Source organism: Giraffa tippelskirchi, chromosome 7 (genome assembly GCF_054371585.1).
Source record: "Giraffa tippelskirchi isolate mGirTip1 chromosome 7, T2T-mGirTip1v1.2.pri, whole genome shotgun sequence".
Taxonomy (NCBI): domain Eukaryota; kingdom Metazoa; phylum Chordata; class Mammalia; order Artiodactyla; family Giraffidae; genus Giraffa; species Giraffa tippelskirchi.
Window position 1 is genome coordinate 72508537 of NC_137281.1, and position 16806 is coordinate 72525342.

The 16806-nt window shown below is 42.3% G+C and overlaps 1 protein-coding gene across 1 annotated transcript in view; it reads right to left on the minus strand.

Moving 5' to 3' along the window:
• Positions 1-620: 620 nt before the first annotated feature.
• The window catches only part of SFXN1 (sideroflexin 1), a 52503-nt gene continuing 36317 nt past the window's right edge, over positions 621-16806 (minus strand). Inside the window, exons 8-11 of the mRNA XM_081517281.1 lie at positions 14155-14204; positions 6668-6717; positions 6220-6267; positions 621-3033 (exon numbers count right to left, since the gene is read on the minus strand). Of these exons, the coding sequence (XP_081373407.1) occupies positions 2937-3033; positions 6220-6267; positions 6668-6717; positions 14155-14204 (245 nt within the window). The 3' untranslated portion in view covers positions 621-2936. The remainder of the gene's footprint in view (positions 3034-6219; positions 6268-6667; positions 6718-14154; positions 14205-16806) is intronic.

A 16806-nucleotide genomic window follows, 5' to 3' on the forward strand; every position in this document is an offset into this window, starting at 1 on the left:
CCAAACAATCCAAACCAATACAACTGAAGGCCACAAACAATGTCAGCAGCCCGAATACGTGTATTTTAAAAGTAAGCACAATCAAGATTGCACTGGCTCTGTCTGGCTCCTAGAATATATCTTGAATATAGCTCCATGATTTAAGTGATGAACAGAGTTCCAGTAGTAAAACAGGTGCAGAGATGTGACCAAGGAGGGTAAAATGCTCAGTTCTTTATTACATCTGTTAATAAGGCACTCCCCAAATCCTGGGTTAAATTTGGATTTTCTCTGTGAACTACGGCAAACGCTAGTTTCATGTTAGAATCTGACGAACAATATAAAAGCAAATTGACCTCAGCATCGTGTGCAAGGGTGTTAGTCACTAAGGCCAAAGGCAGAATCTCATTCCCCCCGTGTCATAATGAATGTTCCTGGAATTTACACTGTGGGGCTCGTGGCGGGTGTTGGGTACCTCTATGGTGTTCAAGAAAGTGGAAAACCGGTAGCCAAAACTAGAAATGTATTACCTGATTAATACAGGAGTTACTGACGGTACCCAGATATTAAGTTTGAATGAAAGTACCACTGACTGTAACATAAAAACTGCTTCGTCCTTGACATACAAATAAAAGAGAGGATTTCTTTTCATTCTGACTTTATTTAACATTTCATCCAGTTGAACTGAAATAATACATGGACTCCAACACTGGCCAGGCACTGTGCTAATACTGAAATAAAAGCTGCCAGTCAGTTCATACTTACAGTCATAACTCATTGTTACCCCAAATATTAATAACTATTCACTTCTCCAAGCTTATTGCACTTCATGTGAACTTTTCTCCAGAAAAGGTATTCCTAAGAGATCAGCAAAGACTGCCAATCTTGGTTCATTTTGTTCCTTTTGATAAACCATGATTCAACTCTACAGTTCATATTTCTCTATAAAAGCATCAAAAATCAGAAGCTTCAACAGATAACGTTTAAAAAAGACACATCTCCAGGCTCATTATCCCTTTTGTCATGAGGCTCTGGTCATCTCATCCTGGTATGTATTAAATGTTTGGTTAGTTTGTCAATCTTCCAACCAGTCATTCATTTTTCAATGAAGGTTAAGACTAACATGGAGCTGCCAATTATCCAGGGCTAAGAATTCTGAGGTTAGCTGGCGGTGAGGGGCGGGGTGGGGAAGCTTCAAGGCCTTGAATGTGAAAGTGTTAGTGGTTCAGTCATGTCTGACTCTTTGGGACCCCATGCACTGTAGCCCACCAGGCTCCTCCGTCCGTGGGATTTTCCAGGCAAGAATACTGAGGTGGGTTGCCATTTCCTTCTCCAGGGGCTCTTCCTGACCCAGGGATCGCACCCAAGTCTCCTGCACTGCAGGCAGACTCTTTGCCATCTGAGCCACTGGGGAAGCCCTTCAAGTTGCCTTAGTTTCTTGTTAAAAGTCCCCTTTAAGCACCTCGTGGAGCTTTGCCTCAAATTTCTAGCTTTTATCAATTTTTAAAGAGAAGCAAAAATGGCAACAAAAGACATCCAAGGTCAGCATGTCATGGGGAAGCTCTTTTGCTTCAAATGGCTTAAGACAGAAAGTCTACACGAGAAAGTTCTGGCAGCACAGAGCAGGGCTCAGAGCAGCTGCAGCTTCAGGTCCACTCACTGTTTCAGAGAAAAAGAGAAGCAGACACAGCACACACACTGTTCTTTCTTTATGAGGAAATGCAGTCTGCTCACATGTTGGGAAAATCTGCCCAAATTAGATTCTACGGTTTTTTCCACTTACAAGTCTCTGAATTACACATCGTATTGAGTGGTCTACACTTACTGAAATAACCACCTCACATATGCCTTTGAAGCTCTATAGAATTACAACATAATCTCTGTTACATTAAATATATTACATGTGAAACTAGGACAGGTGATGTAAACAGTGGTCCATGGGCTGGTTGTTTTCAAACAGGGTGGAATGTAATATACAACATTCAAGTAAAATCCATTGAGTCACTGATTCACATACACATTATTTCTGTATCTTTCTGAAAGCCAAAGAAATCTTATAGGATGACAAGAAAAGAGATGTGGGTAGATGAGACTGTTCTCTTGATTCTAAAAAAGCCAGATTCAACCTAGTCATATAGTGCTGGTTTTGAATATACTCCCCAAATTTGATATTTGTGCATTTAAGTTACTTAATTAGTTGATTTAAATGATTGAATATAAAAGTCAACAAGTGCAAGGTAACGTTAATATCTTCATAAGAATATAAAACAGAATAAATTTAAAATTCAATCAAAGAAAGCCACCAGCAATAGGAAAGCTTACAGTTGTTGACAGCAGTCTCCATGCATCACAATTGTTTATTACTTTGACTTTCAGGAGGTATATGAAGGAGCTTTTATCCTACAAATCCAAAACATTCATCTTCTACTTCAGGTTGCCTCCGGCCCAACCTGGGCAGAAAAGCAAACTGTCCTTAATATTTACGAGTCTTTTTTTACAGTTTAGCCTCAGGGCTTTTGTGTTTTCTCAACTCACTACTCAGCTTTCCTTGATTTGAAACGAGTGGGATAAAAATTCAGTATTTTAAACAGATTTCCTTTTCACTGACTGACAATCAATATACTGAACATCTAACTCTATGCCTAGCGGTGCTCTGGAAAACCCTAGGTGTGAATTGGGACATTGTCTTTGAAAAAACAGTGACTATAAAAGCTACAGGAAGGGTGTCTGTAAATCATATCATGATTCAAATGTAAGGGGTGGGGGCTGGCAGGTGAGGCACCTAGGCCACCCCAGGGGCTGTGCCGTAAGTAGCAGCTGGACACTAACAGGCTTCTATGGGTCTTTGAAAGGTTTCTGTCACCGAGAGAAGCCAGCCGCCCAGGCTATTCCGCTCCAACTTGGCTACACCAGGCTTGCGGCTGGGAGGCTCCTCTGAAGATGCTTCTTAACCTGCTTTATAACCCCTTGTTAAAGTACACACGCCGTAGTTCAGGGTGGGTCTCTCGGATACTGGCTTGCAGCGCGGCCTCCAAGCTTGTCACAGACATGGAACTGGGAGAAGGGAGAAAACAACAGGGTCATCCCGTGGACGGAGGTGGAGATTCGAACCCGAGGAGAGGAAAGTGAGGACCCCGTCCACCCCCACGACTGGTGCAAGAGCCCTGTCTGAAAAATGCTTCGCGTCCCAGAAAACTATCACTAAATAAGAAAGAAAGGTACCATCAGATCCCTTTTTCCCTCTCATCTAACTAAAAGCCTTAAAAACCACTGATTGCTGGCAAGGAGGTATGGCAATGACACTCTCAGACCCTAATGTAAAAAAGTAATCTGTGGTCAGGACACTTCCTGAGAAAAATAACATAAATATTCACAATTCATGAGAAAAATACACATGCATTCAGTGGAATTTTTAGCACTAAAAATTCACTTGCGTTAATGTGCTTCTGTCCACTGTATAGTGATATATATTCTGAAACTTTTAGATAATATGAAAATATATGAGAAAAAACATCTCTTGTAATCACACTACTGAGTCTTTGTTTTGTGCATGTAAAAATTGTACCTGAATGTTTTATGTGTGCATATGTATTAAAGCTTATTTTTTCATTATGAATGCATACTTAATATTAAGTATTAAGAGGATGAAGAAAAACTGGCCAGCAAAACTGTTGACTTTCTGTTATGGAAAGCAGCTTGTTTGCCCCTTTCCTATTTGCCCGTTTTTGTTCCCCTCTAATCTTAAAAGAAACTAATTATAGGAATGAGATCACCAGGCAGTTTAGCCTAACTCCTGACTTACGCTCTGCTGAGTAACCTGTTCTTTTCCTAAATAGAAAGAAGAATGAAGAATTAAGCAGTTAAAAAAAATGACTAGCTCTCTATCCCCAACACCCACCCCTCCCCTCTGCCCTCTGCCAAGCGATCTGCAGGCAGATCATGCAGGCAAGAAAACATCTGAAGACAGAGTTGGTGGTTCACGGAGATTCTTTCCCCTCCTTTTTTTTTCCTTTAAAAACTGTCAGGATTGACAGAGAAGGAGAAATATCGTCTGACATCCCTTATATGTGGAATCTAAAAAGAAATGATACAAATGAACTTGCTTAAAGAACAGAAGCAGACTCACAGACTTAGAGAACAAATCTACGGTTGCTGGGGGGAAGGATGGGGAGAAGGGATGGTGAGGGAGTTTGGGATAGACGCGTACACTCTGCTGTATTTAAAATGGATAACCAACAAGGTCTTACTGTATAGCATGGGGAACTCTGCTCAATGTTATGTGGCAGCCTGGATGGGAGGGGAGTTGGGGAGAGAATGGATACATGTAGGTGTATGGCTGAGTCCCTTTGCTCTTCACCTGAAACTGTTAACAGTTTACAACAGTTAACAACTTTGTTAACTGCCTACACTCCAATACAAAAATTAAAAGTTTTTTTTTTTTAAATAAAAGGTATTAAATGAAAAAAAAAACTGTTACAACTGAGCAAAATCTTTGGAGTTGGTCTCTGGACATGAGTCTACCTTCTCCCTGATTAAAGCATCTTTCCTTTCTACTGACACCTGTGTCTTGAATTACTGGCTTCCGAGCTGCAAGCAGCTGACCTTGGGTTTGGTAACACTAGTAATTAGTTTCTTAAGAATTGTTCTTTACTTGACTGGGCTTCCCTGGTGGCTCAGTCAGTAAAGAATCCATCTGCAATGGAGATCTCTGGGTCAGGAAGATTCCCTGGAGAAGGAAATGGCAACCCACTCCAGTGTTCTTGCCTGGAGAATTCCATGGACAGAGGAGCAAGGAGTAGCAAGATTCAAACAGGACTTAGTGACTAAACCAGCACCACCATAGTTGAGATGTGGTAAACTAAGAGGTAAAAAGATAGGATATAGATTTATAGACATAATGCAAAAAAAAAAAAAAAAAGATAAAAAAAACACAGTGGCTGTTTTTTTCTTCTATATAGGGAGACCTTGGGTAATTTTAAAATAATGTTGCTAATGGCAATGATAATGGCTATGACTTAGTGCTCAATTTTTGGGTCAGACATTATGCATTTTTAACCCTTATAAAACCTTGGAAAGTCAAGTATTATCTTAATTTTATAGATAAGGAAACTAGAGGTGCAGCTGAGATTTGAAGTCGGATCCTTCTCGACACAAGTGCCACGCTCCTAAGTCACTGAGCGCAAGGTCAAGTGCCGAACGCTGGTATTCCAGTACCGCAGACTAAGGAAACAAACCTTTCTCACCTGAAGCCCTGAGATTCTGGGGCTTGCCAATTAAACAGTGCTCCTCTTCAGTAAATTCACCTGTATCGGGCTTCACAACAGGCCCTGAAGCTCCTGCCCTCTCCAAGGGGGGCTTAACTATGGGCATCAAGGTGATAAAGGTTCCCTCTCCTTGAAATTTAAGTCCCCAGCTAACAACAGTGGGGGTCAAAGACAGAAGTGAAAGACCAGATAAAAGATGGATCTCTCTATCAAATAGGGGGACCTGATGAAGTCAGTTCTAGAAGAGAATACCGCATCCCAAAGCTACTGGAAAGCCTAGGGCATTAAAGGCCATCTGTGTGGGGCCTGTTGGCCCATGAAGGATATGACAAAGGCAGGACTGGTAACAGAAATCACAGCAAAACAACAGAATGCTGCCCATCTGAGCCTTGATGTTAGACGAGAAAAAGGCTGAAGCCTCAGATTTATGTGATGCTGATTTTTAATGCCAGTTAATCCAGTTCTTACATCAAAGGCAGGATTCAAGGACAACTTGTGATGAAAGACATATGCACAATAAGGCTTTTAAGGCAAAAAGAAAAAAAGAAAACTCAAGTAGGAAGAAGGAAAGCCAATATACCAACCGCCAAAGTTAAGTGCACACAGTTGCTCTCCCTGGGGGTGGAACTTAAATTCTAATATTTCTGCCTTATAGATGCCTTTGCCAACGGACTGGACATCAGTGAATCATATTTAAATTTTTATAAGAGCAAATTTGCACCAGAGTTAACCTGGGTCTTGCACAAGAATAAAGCATTTTCAAACGTAATCGCAGCAGGTAGCAAAGTGCTGGGCAAAGAGAGTTTTGATATTAAATAGATGTGCATTTAATTTCTGCCTCTATCTCTTTCTTTTAGAGGCTCGGCTTCATTATCTTTTTGAGACTCAACTTTCCTCCTAGTGAAACGAATCTGTGTCTTCAACTAGTTTTTAGGGTTAAAACATATGATCATTCTGAAGAATAACAAATACATACCTTTTCTGAGGAAACAGAGCGCAGCACAGAGGTGTAGCAAATACCAAGCTTAAAAAAATGGAAAAGACACATCAGAGCATTTTTGAAATGGTCTACTTTTCAGATTTTTTCTATTTTACTTTGATAACAATCCCCTTTCTTTCTTTTGAGTATTATACTGCCAACACAAAAATATGTTCTGTTTGTGTAGTTTTACTACTAAAGGCTGCCAAAGTAATTTAAAAAAGAAAAAAATCAAAGAGATAAAAGGAGTTTAAAAAAAGAATCACACAAACAGTCCCAAATATTGCAGGTTTCTCTAAAGACAGTTTCTTTCTAGCTAATGGCTGGGACCAGACGTTCTGAGATGGTCTCACTTTTCAAAATGCATGTCCCATATTAGCCCTCACTTTCATATGCTGTATATTAATCTTAAAAAAAAGAATGACATTGAAGTAATTCTACTCACCAAAAACCAACTATTCCAACTTGGACAGGTGCGCTCATCCATGGGAACCTCTGGGTAGAGAAATAAACTATTTTGAATACTTTTTATACAGGCTCTCAGAGATAATTTCTTCTGTTGGTTAATTGGAAGGAGCGTGGCCACATTACAAGATCCAGCTGGGATGCAATTAGCGAGGTGTGGGGGTACCACTGCCAATAGCACGTTAGTCCTGACTTCCTGCAGCCCTCTGCGATCTGGCCATGATGCATGCAAGGGTCAAGTGGCTTCTCATATTCCTCCCTTGCGCTTAGAATCAGAGAGATGTCTGCTTGTAAATGGGAGTTGGAGAAAATGTTATCACTTAGCTATAACTTGTCTCCTGGCTGGGGAGGAGTGTGGTTCCAAGGCTGGAAGACTAACAAACCAGTATTCAGATCTCTGTTCTTCCAGTTCACCCCCACTGTGGGGAAAGGGAGGCAGAGTCCACCCAGCCCAAGCTCTGGTTCCTTTTCTGCAGAATGAAGATCCCAACAGCTTCCTAAAAGCGTGTGCGCGAAGATACACCAGATAACATTTACCAAGCACCTAGCGCTGTGCCTGGAATGTTCAGAAACCCAAAAGGCATTGCTGCCCCCCCCAACCCCCAGCCCTGCACCTCTCCTTTCTTGGTTTTAGTTGCTGTCAGTATGGTTAAAATAATTGCTGGCATAACAAATTCTTGGCTGCCACTTTTTCGTTAATGGAAATGAATGAGTTGGTTGGTCTTTTGGAGAGTAAGTGCTATTAGATTTTTAGTTTTCAAAAGGGAATTTTATAAAGCATAATACACAATATAAAGGGCAACGAGATATATGGATTATGTAAGTAAGGCCACTGAAAGAGCTGCCACCAAGGTGCCAACTAGTTGTAATGAAATCAGTCAGAGTCAACACAAGTGGTTAATTAAAAGATCAGGATCCCAAGGGGGCTTGTGTGAGAGGCGTACCCTGGTCTCCGAGAAGACTCCTCTGGCGAAAAGGTACATCCCGTGGGTTAAGGGAGAGAAAGGGAGAGATGTCAGCAAGCAGAGACAGGCCCACAGAGCTCACGCAGATGGGCCCCACCCCTCAAAGGATGGCAGGAGAAGGAAATACTGCATCTGGGCAACTGGCTCTGACTGATGCTGCAGGATTTTCATAAGGAGATGGTAAATCGTCTTCCTAGCATCCCTTCTTTCCAAGTCGTGTATCATAGTCTGGGAGCACAGACTTGGCGATGGGAAGGCAAGCTGAGAACTGAATAAGATCTTGCTGGAAGACAGGCCCACGAGAGCCCATGAGGGCAGCCTCTTCTTCTCAAGGAGACTCTTGAATAGCCATGTGCAATCTCAACAACGGGTGTGCACAAACCAAAGGCTGACGGAGGCTCATGCAGAGGGTTTTGTTGGTTCTCAGTAACCGCAAGGATTCTGGACAATTTGGATCTCTCCCACGAAACTCAACCTGGATGTCATCCCCACTCCCAACTCCTTTCCAGCACCCCTTCCCACCTCATTTGCCCCTACTTCAAACAGAACTTGGTCTGAGATTTTAAAAGTGAGCTGAGGATGTTTGGTTTTCCACTAAATAACCACAGAACTTGCAGAAGGGACATAGGACAGAATTGTGGAAACAGGATATTTTAAATGAATTAAAGACAGTAATCACAAGTTTAGAAAGATACATATTCAATGAAGTAAAAGCTCAAAAAGTTAGTATGAGTAAATTCTTTCTCTTTCCAATGATTTTTACTCTTTACTTCATACTGTATATGAAATACAGTAAACTGCACATACTGACCATGTAGAAGTTTCGACATATGTATTCAGCTGTGAGGCCATCGTCACAATCAAGATAATTAAATATTAGTAGCTACCATCCTTGTTTTCCTTGTTTCCTGTGCCCTTGGCCATTCCACCATCTTTCCTAAACCCTATACCCATTCTCTGGCCGCCTCTGATCTACTTTCTGTCATTATATACTAGTTTATGATTTCTAGGATTTTATATACAGTACCTACTCTTTTGTATAATTATTTTGAGATTCACTCATGCTGTTGTATATACGCATGGTTCAGGACTTTTTATTGCTGGGTTAGGTATTCCATTGTGTGAACGGAATTTGATAATCCATTTTCCTGTTTATGAACATTTGGACTGTTTCTAGTTTGGGGCTATTGCAATTAAAGCTGCTTTGAATACTTGCCTTTTATGGACATACATTTTCATTTCTTCTAGGTAAATACTTAGGAGTGAAATGACTGGATTGCATGGTAAGCATATGTTTAACTTAAGAAACTGCCAAACTATTCTCCAAAGACTCTTCAGAGTCCCTTGGATAGCAAGGAAATCAAACCAGTCAATCTTATCGGAAATCAACCTTGAATATCCACTGGACTGATGCTGAAGCTGAAGTCCCAATAATTTGGCCACCTGATGCGAAGAGCCAACTCACTGGAAAAGACCCTGATGCTGGGAAAAATTGAGGGCAGGAGGAGAAGAGGGTGGCAGAGGATGAGATGGTTGGATGGCATCACTGACTCAATGGACATGAGTTTGAGCAAACTCCAGGAGATAGTGAAGGACAGGGAAGCTTGGTGTGCTGCAGTCCCTGGGGTTATAAAGGGTTGGACACAACTTAGAGAAAGAACAACAAAGTGGTTGTACCCTTTCACATTCCCACCAGTAGGGAATAAGAGCTTCAGGTCCTCTATCTACATCCTTGTCAACACTTTTTATAGTCAGTCTTTTTAATTTTAGCCATTCCAATAGGTGTTTAGAGGTAGCTAATGTGGTTTTTAACCTGAATTTCCCCAATGACTAAAGATACTGAGCATCTTTACATGTGATATTATTTGATATCTATGTATATTTGGTGAAATATCTGTTCAAACCTTTTACCCTTTAAAAAAACATTGAGTTGTTTTCCTGAACAAGTGTATATTTTGGATACAAGTCCTTTATCAGACACATACTTTGCATAAATTTTCTCCAGTCTGTTCCCTGTCTTTTCATTCTCTTTATCGTGTTCAAAAAACAGAATTTTAACATTTTGATGAAGCCAAATTTGTCCATTTTTTATTTTATGGATTGTGTTAAGTCTAAGAAATCTTTGCTTAACTCCAGATCTGAAAGATGTTCTATTTTCTTCTAGAAGTGTGACAATTGTAGATTTTTGCACTTAGATTCCATGAGCCACTGGGAGTTGATATGTGTATGTATGTATGCCATCAATTCCCTACACATGGCCCACATCCCCGGCAGCCTGACCACACACAGGCCTCCCACCTCTATGCCCTTTCTGAGCTTCTGCAGGGCTGTGCCCCCGGCCAGTCGTCGTCAGGGGCTTCCGCTTACCTGCTGCAGCTGGGGGAGAAACTCCCCTATGCTCCCTCCATGCTCCACACTCTTATTTACCATGGATTGGAACCACGTGCCCTGTGCCACCCCCCACCACACTGTATGGTTCTGAGAGCAGGGCCCCAGCCCTATTTCTATGATAATGGCACCCAGCACATTGCTTGGCTGCAATAGGCATTCACCAAAGGGCTGCTGAATCAAACAAATGAACGAACAAATAAATGCTATAGTCACACTCCATTAGCAGACAATCCTGAAAATCTATTGAGTAGACAGAGCTGTCCATCTTTACTAAAGAAAATATAAATGAACAAGAACTTTAGGAATGAGGAGCTCTTATCTGACTCAATTCATACCAACTTTGTTCTCAATGAAAAGTGCCAGCAAGGTAAAGAGACCACAGGAGCTATTCTTCAAGAAAACTGTTGGGTAAAGCACCAGCTTTTAGACAGTGAACTTTTGGTTTACTGCAAAGATTTCGGTGAGTCACTTGCCCACAGCTGATGCTTTTTGCTAGCACTCCATTTGGAAAAAGACAAGGCGTGGGGGGAAGGATGAGTCATGCCGAATGCTCCCCAAGCTCACTGTTTAAAAAAGCCAAGAACATTCAATTCCTTTCATGTTTGCAGAGGAGTTTGGTCACATCCGAGGTGAGCCCCGAGAAGCACATCCTTGCAGGGAGGCACATCTGGCTGCTGGAGCTGTGGGAAGAGAGGGCCGACAGACCCAGGCAGAAGTGGCCACCCACGTGGACATGATGCACAGCTAAAGAAATGACCTCTGAGCCTTTGTAAAAGGGGCTCTGAAAAGCCTCCCTTTCAAAATAGCATGTGAAAGTGCTTTGCAGATGGAAATGTATGGATACAAATATAAGCTACCTCCACTCTGCTTTCACAATGGCCATACTATCAGTGAAGTCCTATAGTCCTTGCTACAGGGGCAAAAATGCAATACTCTGATGTAACAACAACCCTGAATGTGGGAGTGGGATGTATGTCTGAGGAGCTCAACATTTGGCCATAGCTTTTTCAAAGCATCATCCTCCACAGAGGTCTGAACCAGTTTAGCAGCAGCCAGACCCCTGACAGCTAGTGAGGCCCTTGGACGGATCCATGAGCTACTCTGACCGCCTCCCCCACCCTGCCACATGGCTTCTGATGCCAGCAGCCTTCTCCGGCCCTGTGTGAGGGCCTTCAGTGGGGAAGTGGAGCAGGCAGAGGGGAAGCAAGGTGGCACACCTCCAAATTATTGTTGAAGGGTACAGTACCAAGCAAAGCCGAAAACCAAAAACCAGGGAGGAAAACACAATATTTATTCATTTTTCATGTGAAAAACCCTAGGGCCATGTGGGAGTAGTGGCTAACTGCTTGTACTATTTGCTGGTTGCTTCATGGAAGAAAATGCCAGGCTGTATCTGCAGCAATTTCTGTCTGTCCCAGCAGGAAAATGATGCAATATGCCCAACTATGTGTCCTGGCCAGTGTCTGTTACTGAGATATTAGAGTAATGCCAGCAACTTTCCCAACAACACTGAGACCCCAGGAGTACAAGGGCATGACAGTTAGGAGAAGAAAGGACCAAGTTCACGCCACTGTTTTCTCTGGTGACCTAATTTCAGCATGAATGTAGGTTTGCATGCAGACTCTCTTAAAGAATTTCTGGAGTCCCAAACCCACATTAGCACCCATGTGTGCTCAATATCCACAGCCAGGAGTGAGACTCCCAGGAAGTAATGTCCTACCAGCAGTGGCAAATGGCCAGATTCGGAGCCTCACTGCAGAGTCAGGCTGCTGACATCCCTCTGCTAATTGGGTGCTGGGTGGTATTGGAGAGGCAGAGAGAAAGGACTGGGAAAGCTTTGATGGTGGGGATATTGCCACTGATGGTGGTCTCCCCACTGCATTCATAGTTGCTGATTCATGACAATCATATACTATTGGTGGAATGACCCACATTTAGTATTCCTCTCCTGCAAAAGTTTACTTTTATGCCAGACAAACAGGATGAGATGACTATCCCCAAGCCTTGTATCTACTCGGAAGTCTGATTTTGCTTAAAGTCTGCAGGAGGGGGAGGTTGGATTTATAAAATATGTTTTTTTGATTTTCTGTTGCCCGTGAAGTTGGCATACCAATACCTTAAGAAATTAACAATCAGGAAAATCCAAAGGTTGCCTGGATCAACATATGCCTTTGCAGAAGGACTATAATCCTAGTATCTCATCAGATCAAGAGCTAGCAGTGAAGAACACAGTGTATCAATTCCATATCTGTAAAGTTAAGGAGCCACTGGATGTTCCAGTTCCTACTAGCATCCTGGAGGATAATGCTGATGGCCCCTCTCTAAGTTCATGACAGGTTTTCTCCTTCAAAGCCTAAATCACTTCCCATAAGGAAAGCAGGGATAGACAGAGAAAGGAGCATCAATTTTTTTTTTTAAGATTATCTGAAAATCACTGAGACATCAAAGTTGGTGAGTTTTAGATGTTTACATAATTTAGTAGTTTTCAGATCTAGTCACCGTTCTAGTACATACACTAATTCCTTGGCAGCTTTAAAGAGTTCATCTGTTTACATAATATGGTAGCTTCAAGATCTAGTCCCTGTTCCAGCACACACAGTAATCCCTGAGCAGCTTTAAAGAATTCATCGTTTCTAAATTCTGCAGAGGAAAGAGACTTCAGCAAAGCCTTTTCATGAATCCTCAAGTAAGAGCTTATCAAAGTAGGTAAGATGTCAAATGAGGTCACCTTCACATTTCGGTCTTCACTAATAGCTTTACTGGTTAAGTCAGTGAAACTGTTTTATATTTTTGTTTAATCTTACAATTAAGACTGTAGAAATCTACCAGGAGATGGATGGAGACTCAGAAGGCATGTGAGAATGCTGCCTCCTGGGGGTGGTCCAGGGGTCTGTGGATCCCCCGGGATGCTCCGAGGGGAACAGCTCCATCACTACAGAGACACTGCAACATCCTACCACACCACTCACACCGACGTGTGAGACTGCTAGAGGAAGACGCTCCGAGAATATAATTTGCTCATGTACCCGAAGCTCCCAGGAAAGAATGAGGGGGCTGTCTAGGAGAGGGCCCTCTTTCTTGCTCTCACATGGGGTTGGTACATCTGACATGCCAGTTAAACTCAATACTATTGTTTTTCCAAAGCATACTTTCTTGGCTTATTGTCTGAGAATGTCATTGTGTAGAAAGTATTGGGTGTTGGCCTTAATTTTCCCGTCTGGAGCCCATAGGGTGAATACAGGTCAATGAACTTTGACCTGTCAGACATTTAGAATTTTCCCAATCACAGAAATCATTCAGAAAGCGTCAGGTCTATGAACCATGTCCTTCTTTCAAAGGACATGGTAGTGTTCCCTCAATGTGACGGTTCTGTCGCTAAAACCCAAAGCAGTTCACCCTGAGAGAGCTGCAGTGTTTACAATACGCCTGCACCCCCAGCCAGGAGCTGGATCCATTCCCCAAGCAGGAGTAATGGTGTCAGATTCCAAGCACAGCAGGAGCCAAAGGAGTTGCCCCGTCTGCCTCTTTCCTACCTGTTACAAGAAACTGGAAAGCTAAGGTGAAACATAAACACAACTGCATTTGAATCCTGGAAACCACAAGGATGCAGACAAAGCACAGAGGTTTCTCAGTTACAGCTTCATCCTGTAATATTTTCAGACCCTGAGGGGAGGCGGCTGATAGATTAATGGATTGTTAGAGATGATTACCAAAGAAAAATACATCTAGGCACTAATTCAGTGTTCTGTGAAGCTACTACTCCCAATTATTCTTTCCTTTCAGACAGTATGTACAGGGACTTAAAACAAATCGTTCCAAATTCATACCTTCTCTTCATTATTACTTAGCTAGGGATCTGACTGATAAGTAAGATAAGTGTGTACTTGGGTTATGGCCGCTCAAGAGGAGTGGGCAGCATTCAACAAGTGAAAGATTTATGAGAGCTTTTTCAAATATTTCTTATTAGAAATAAAATAGTCCATCAAGTGTCCAATTGCCACTGACCTTCAAATTCTTTACTCACTATCCATGTGGGAAATAGTCTGTATAGTTTGAAGTCTGAAGACAATCTGTAAGGATTGAAACAAGGATAAACAGAACTGGGGCTTACCTTGAGAAAGGCTTTCTTTTCCAGCGTATTCATGATAAAGGGAGGGATGGCTGGAAGTAAAGACAGACCCGCTTAAATCTTGGTTAATGTCTATTTCCAGCTCACATTTTTTTTTCCCTCAACAATTTCACAAAAGGCTTATATTACTTTCAGACTAGTTTCACACTGGCAGAATAAAAGTAATTGCAATATTCTTTAAAATATCTTAGCATTAAAAAAACTCCCACTGTTTCCATTTGTTAAACTTTTGAAAAATAATACAATGCTCTAGGCCAGCTATAAAACTTTATGATCTTGAAGAGAACTTTATCTTTAACTAAAGATACAACACTGCAAACATCAGGAACTTTCCCCTCTTGTACCAGTGACACAAATGCAGGCTTCCCCGGGTGGCCATTCCTGTGGAGTATAGTATAAAAATTCCTGCCTTGAGTCACACAGACCACTTGTTAGCTGGGTGATCCAGAAAAAGTTACCTCACTGCTCTGAGCCTCGGTTTTCTGTTTTCCTTGTCTATATAATAGGGATAACTGCATCAAACTAGCCAGGACGATAAGCTGCAATGATGCATGTAAAACATCAGATAGCATAGTTCATTTACTCATGATTCAGACTAAACTATCCGTCAGACTAAACCATCACAGCAATTTCAATATGTCAATTACCTTTAGAGATGTTGCTGGGATAGGAAGACTGTCTCTTCTCCCAGGACTAAATAATGTGTAAGATAACCAAGCCACTGGAGACAAATCTGTTGGGATGACTGAATTTCAAAGAGGAGCCTTGTATTTCAAAACGGGAAAGAGCAAAACCAAAAGCCTACCCAGGGTAGACTGGAGTGGCCACCTTGGTCTCATAAAATCTGGAGATCTGGGCTCAGCAGGTGTGCCAGGGCGGCCTCCCCACCTCCTCGCAGGTCAGTGACAACATGCTGGTCCCTGAGTCAGTGGACTCTTGGCCTACATTTCATGACTGTGGTTTCCTCAGTTCACCCACCCCACAGTGCACACTACTGCCTCACGAGGATGTCTTTGTTAAATCACTTAACAGTGGTTAATCAGTTCAGTAGCTCAGTTGTGTCCAACTCTTTGTGACCCCATGGACTGCAGTACACCAGGCCTCCCTGTCCATCACCAACTCCCAGAGTTTGCTCAAACTCATGTCCATTGAGTCGGTGATGCCATCCAACTATCTCATCCCCTGTCATCCCCTTCTCCTGCCTTCAATCTTTCCCAGCATCGGGTCTTTTCAAATGAGTCAGCTCTTCACATCAGATGACCAAAGTATTGGAGTTTCAGCTTCAGCATCAGTTCTTCCAATGAATATTCAGGACTGATTTCCTTTAGGATGGACTGGTTGGATCTCCCTGCAGTCCAAGGGACTCTCAAGAGTCTTCTCCACACCACAGTTCAAAAGCATCAATTCTTTTGGCACTTGGCTTTCTTTATGGTCCAACTCTCACATCAATAAATGACTACTGGAAAAACCATAGCTTTGACTAGATGGACCACTGTCGGCAAAGTAATGTCTCTGCTTTTTAATCAGATAACCAATTAATTAGCTGTAGTGCCAGCAGTTGGAATAGAAGAAAGTTTTCTTTCTTTAACTTTTGTTTGCTCACTCCTACTTGTGAGGAATGCTGATGAGCATTCTCAGTGACAAAAGGAATTTAAAGACAACAACCAAAAAAATATCACTGGGAAAACCTGACAGCATTCAATTAAGTATGCTTCCTTTGAGAGCTTAGTAAATAGCCAAGTGCTGTTTGCATTCAATTTAGACAAGGAAATTAAAGATACTTATTTCTGTTTTCTTTTTTCTTGAAAGAGTAACGTAGTCATGGGCCCTCTGGTTTCTGAGATCCTTCTTGAGAGTCCTGGTCTGAGTGTAGCTGAAGAAGCTTTAGGAGCAGATCTGAGATTCTCAGAGGAACTAAGTCACAACAGAGATTTTCTGCATTTCGTCATGCTGAGTCCAAGTCTAATGGACAAAACTGGCAGCCATTTTATTCACAGTTGTTGGAATTAACCCAACTTGGTTTGTGTTCCAATTGTTTCCAATTGATACAAGTAAATCCTCAGTATAAATTATTCTTATTCAAGAACTGTTAGAAGTTTCTTGTCAAGATTGACAAGACCAAATTCTTTCTCTTCAAATTCTCATCGCCTGTACTGTCAACTGCCCTGGTCCAACCACCATCCTGACCAGTCTCCAATCACCAGTCTTGGTTCCTTTTCAGCTGACTCTCAACATGGCCCTCAGAGTCATGCAGTTAAAACCCAAGTTGGGTTATTATTACTACTCCCCTGCTCAAAACCCTCCATGGCCTCCCCCGCCTCAGACTAAAAGCCAGGACTCCAAATGCTGGCAGAGCCATCCGTGCTCGGCCCACGTCAGCCTCGGCTCCCCGTCTACTGTTCCTGCCCCCTTCTCTCTCCCCACGAGGCCCTGTGATGCTTCTAAGCCACTAGGCATGCCTCAGCCACCTCTTGTTGTTCCATCTGCCCCAGAAGATTCATGCCTGGAACCACTCTCTCCCTTACCTGCCCAATCTACTTCTGTCACCAAGCAGGACCTATGGGGTCTTCCTGGGACAGACCCCCTCCCCCACACCCTCTGCTGCAGCTCCTCTCTGAAGCACCCAGATAACAG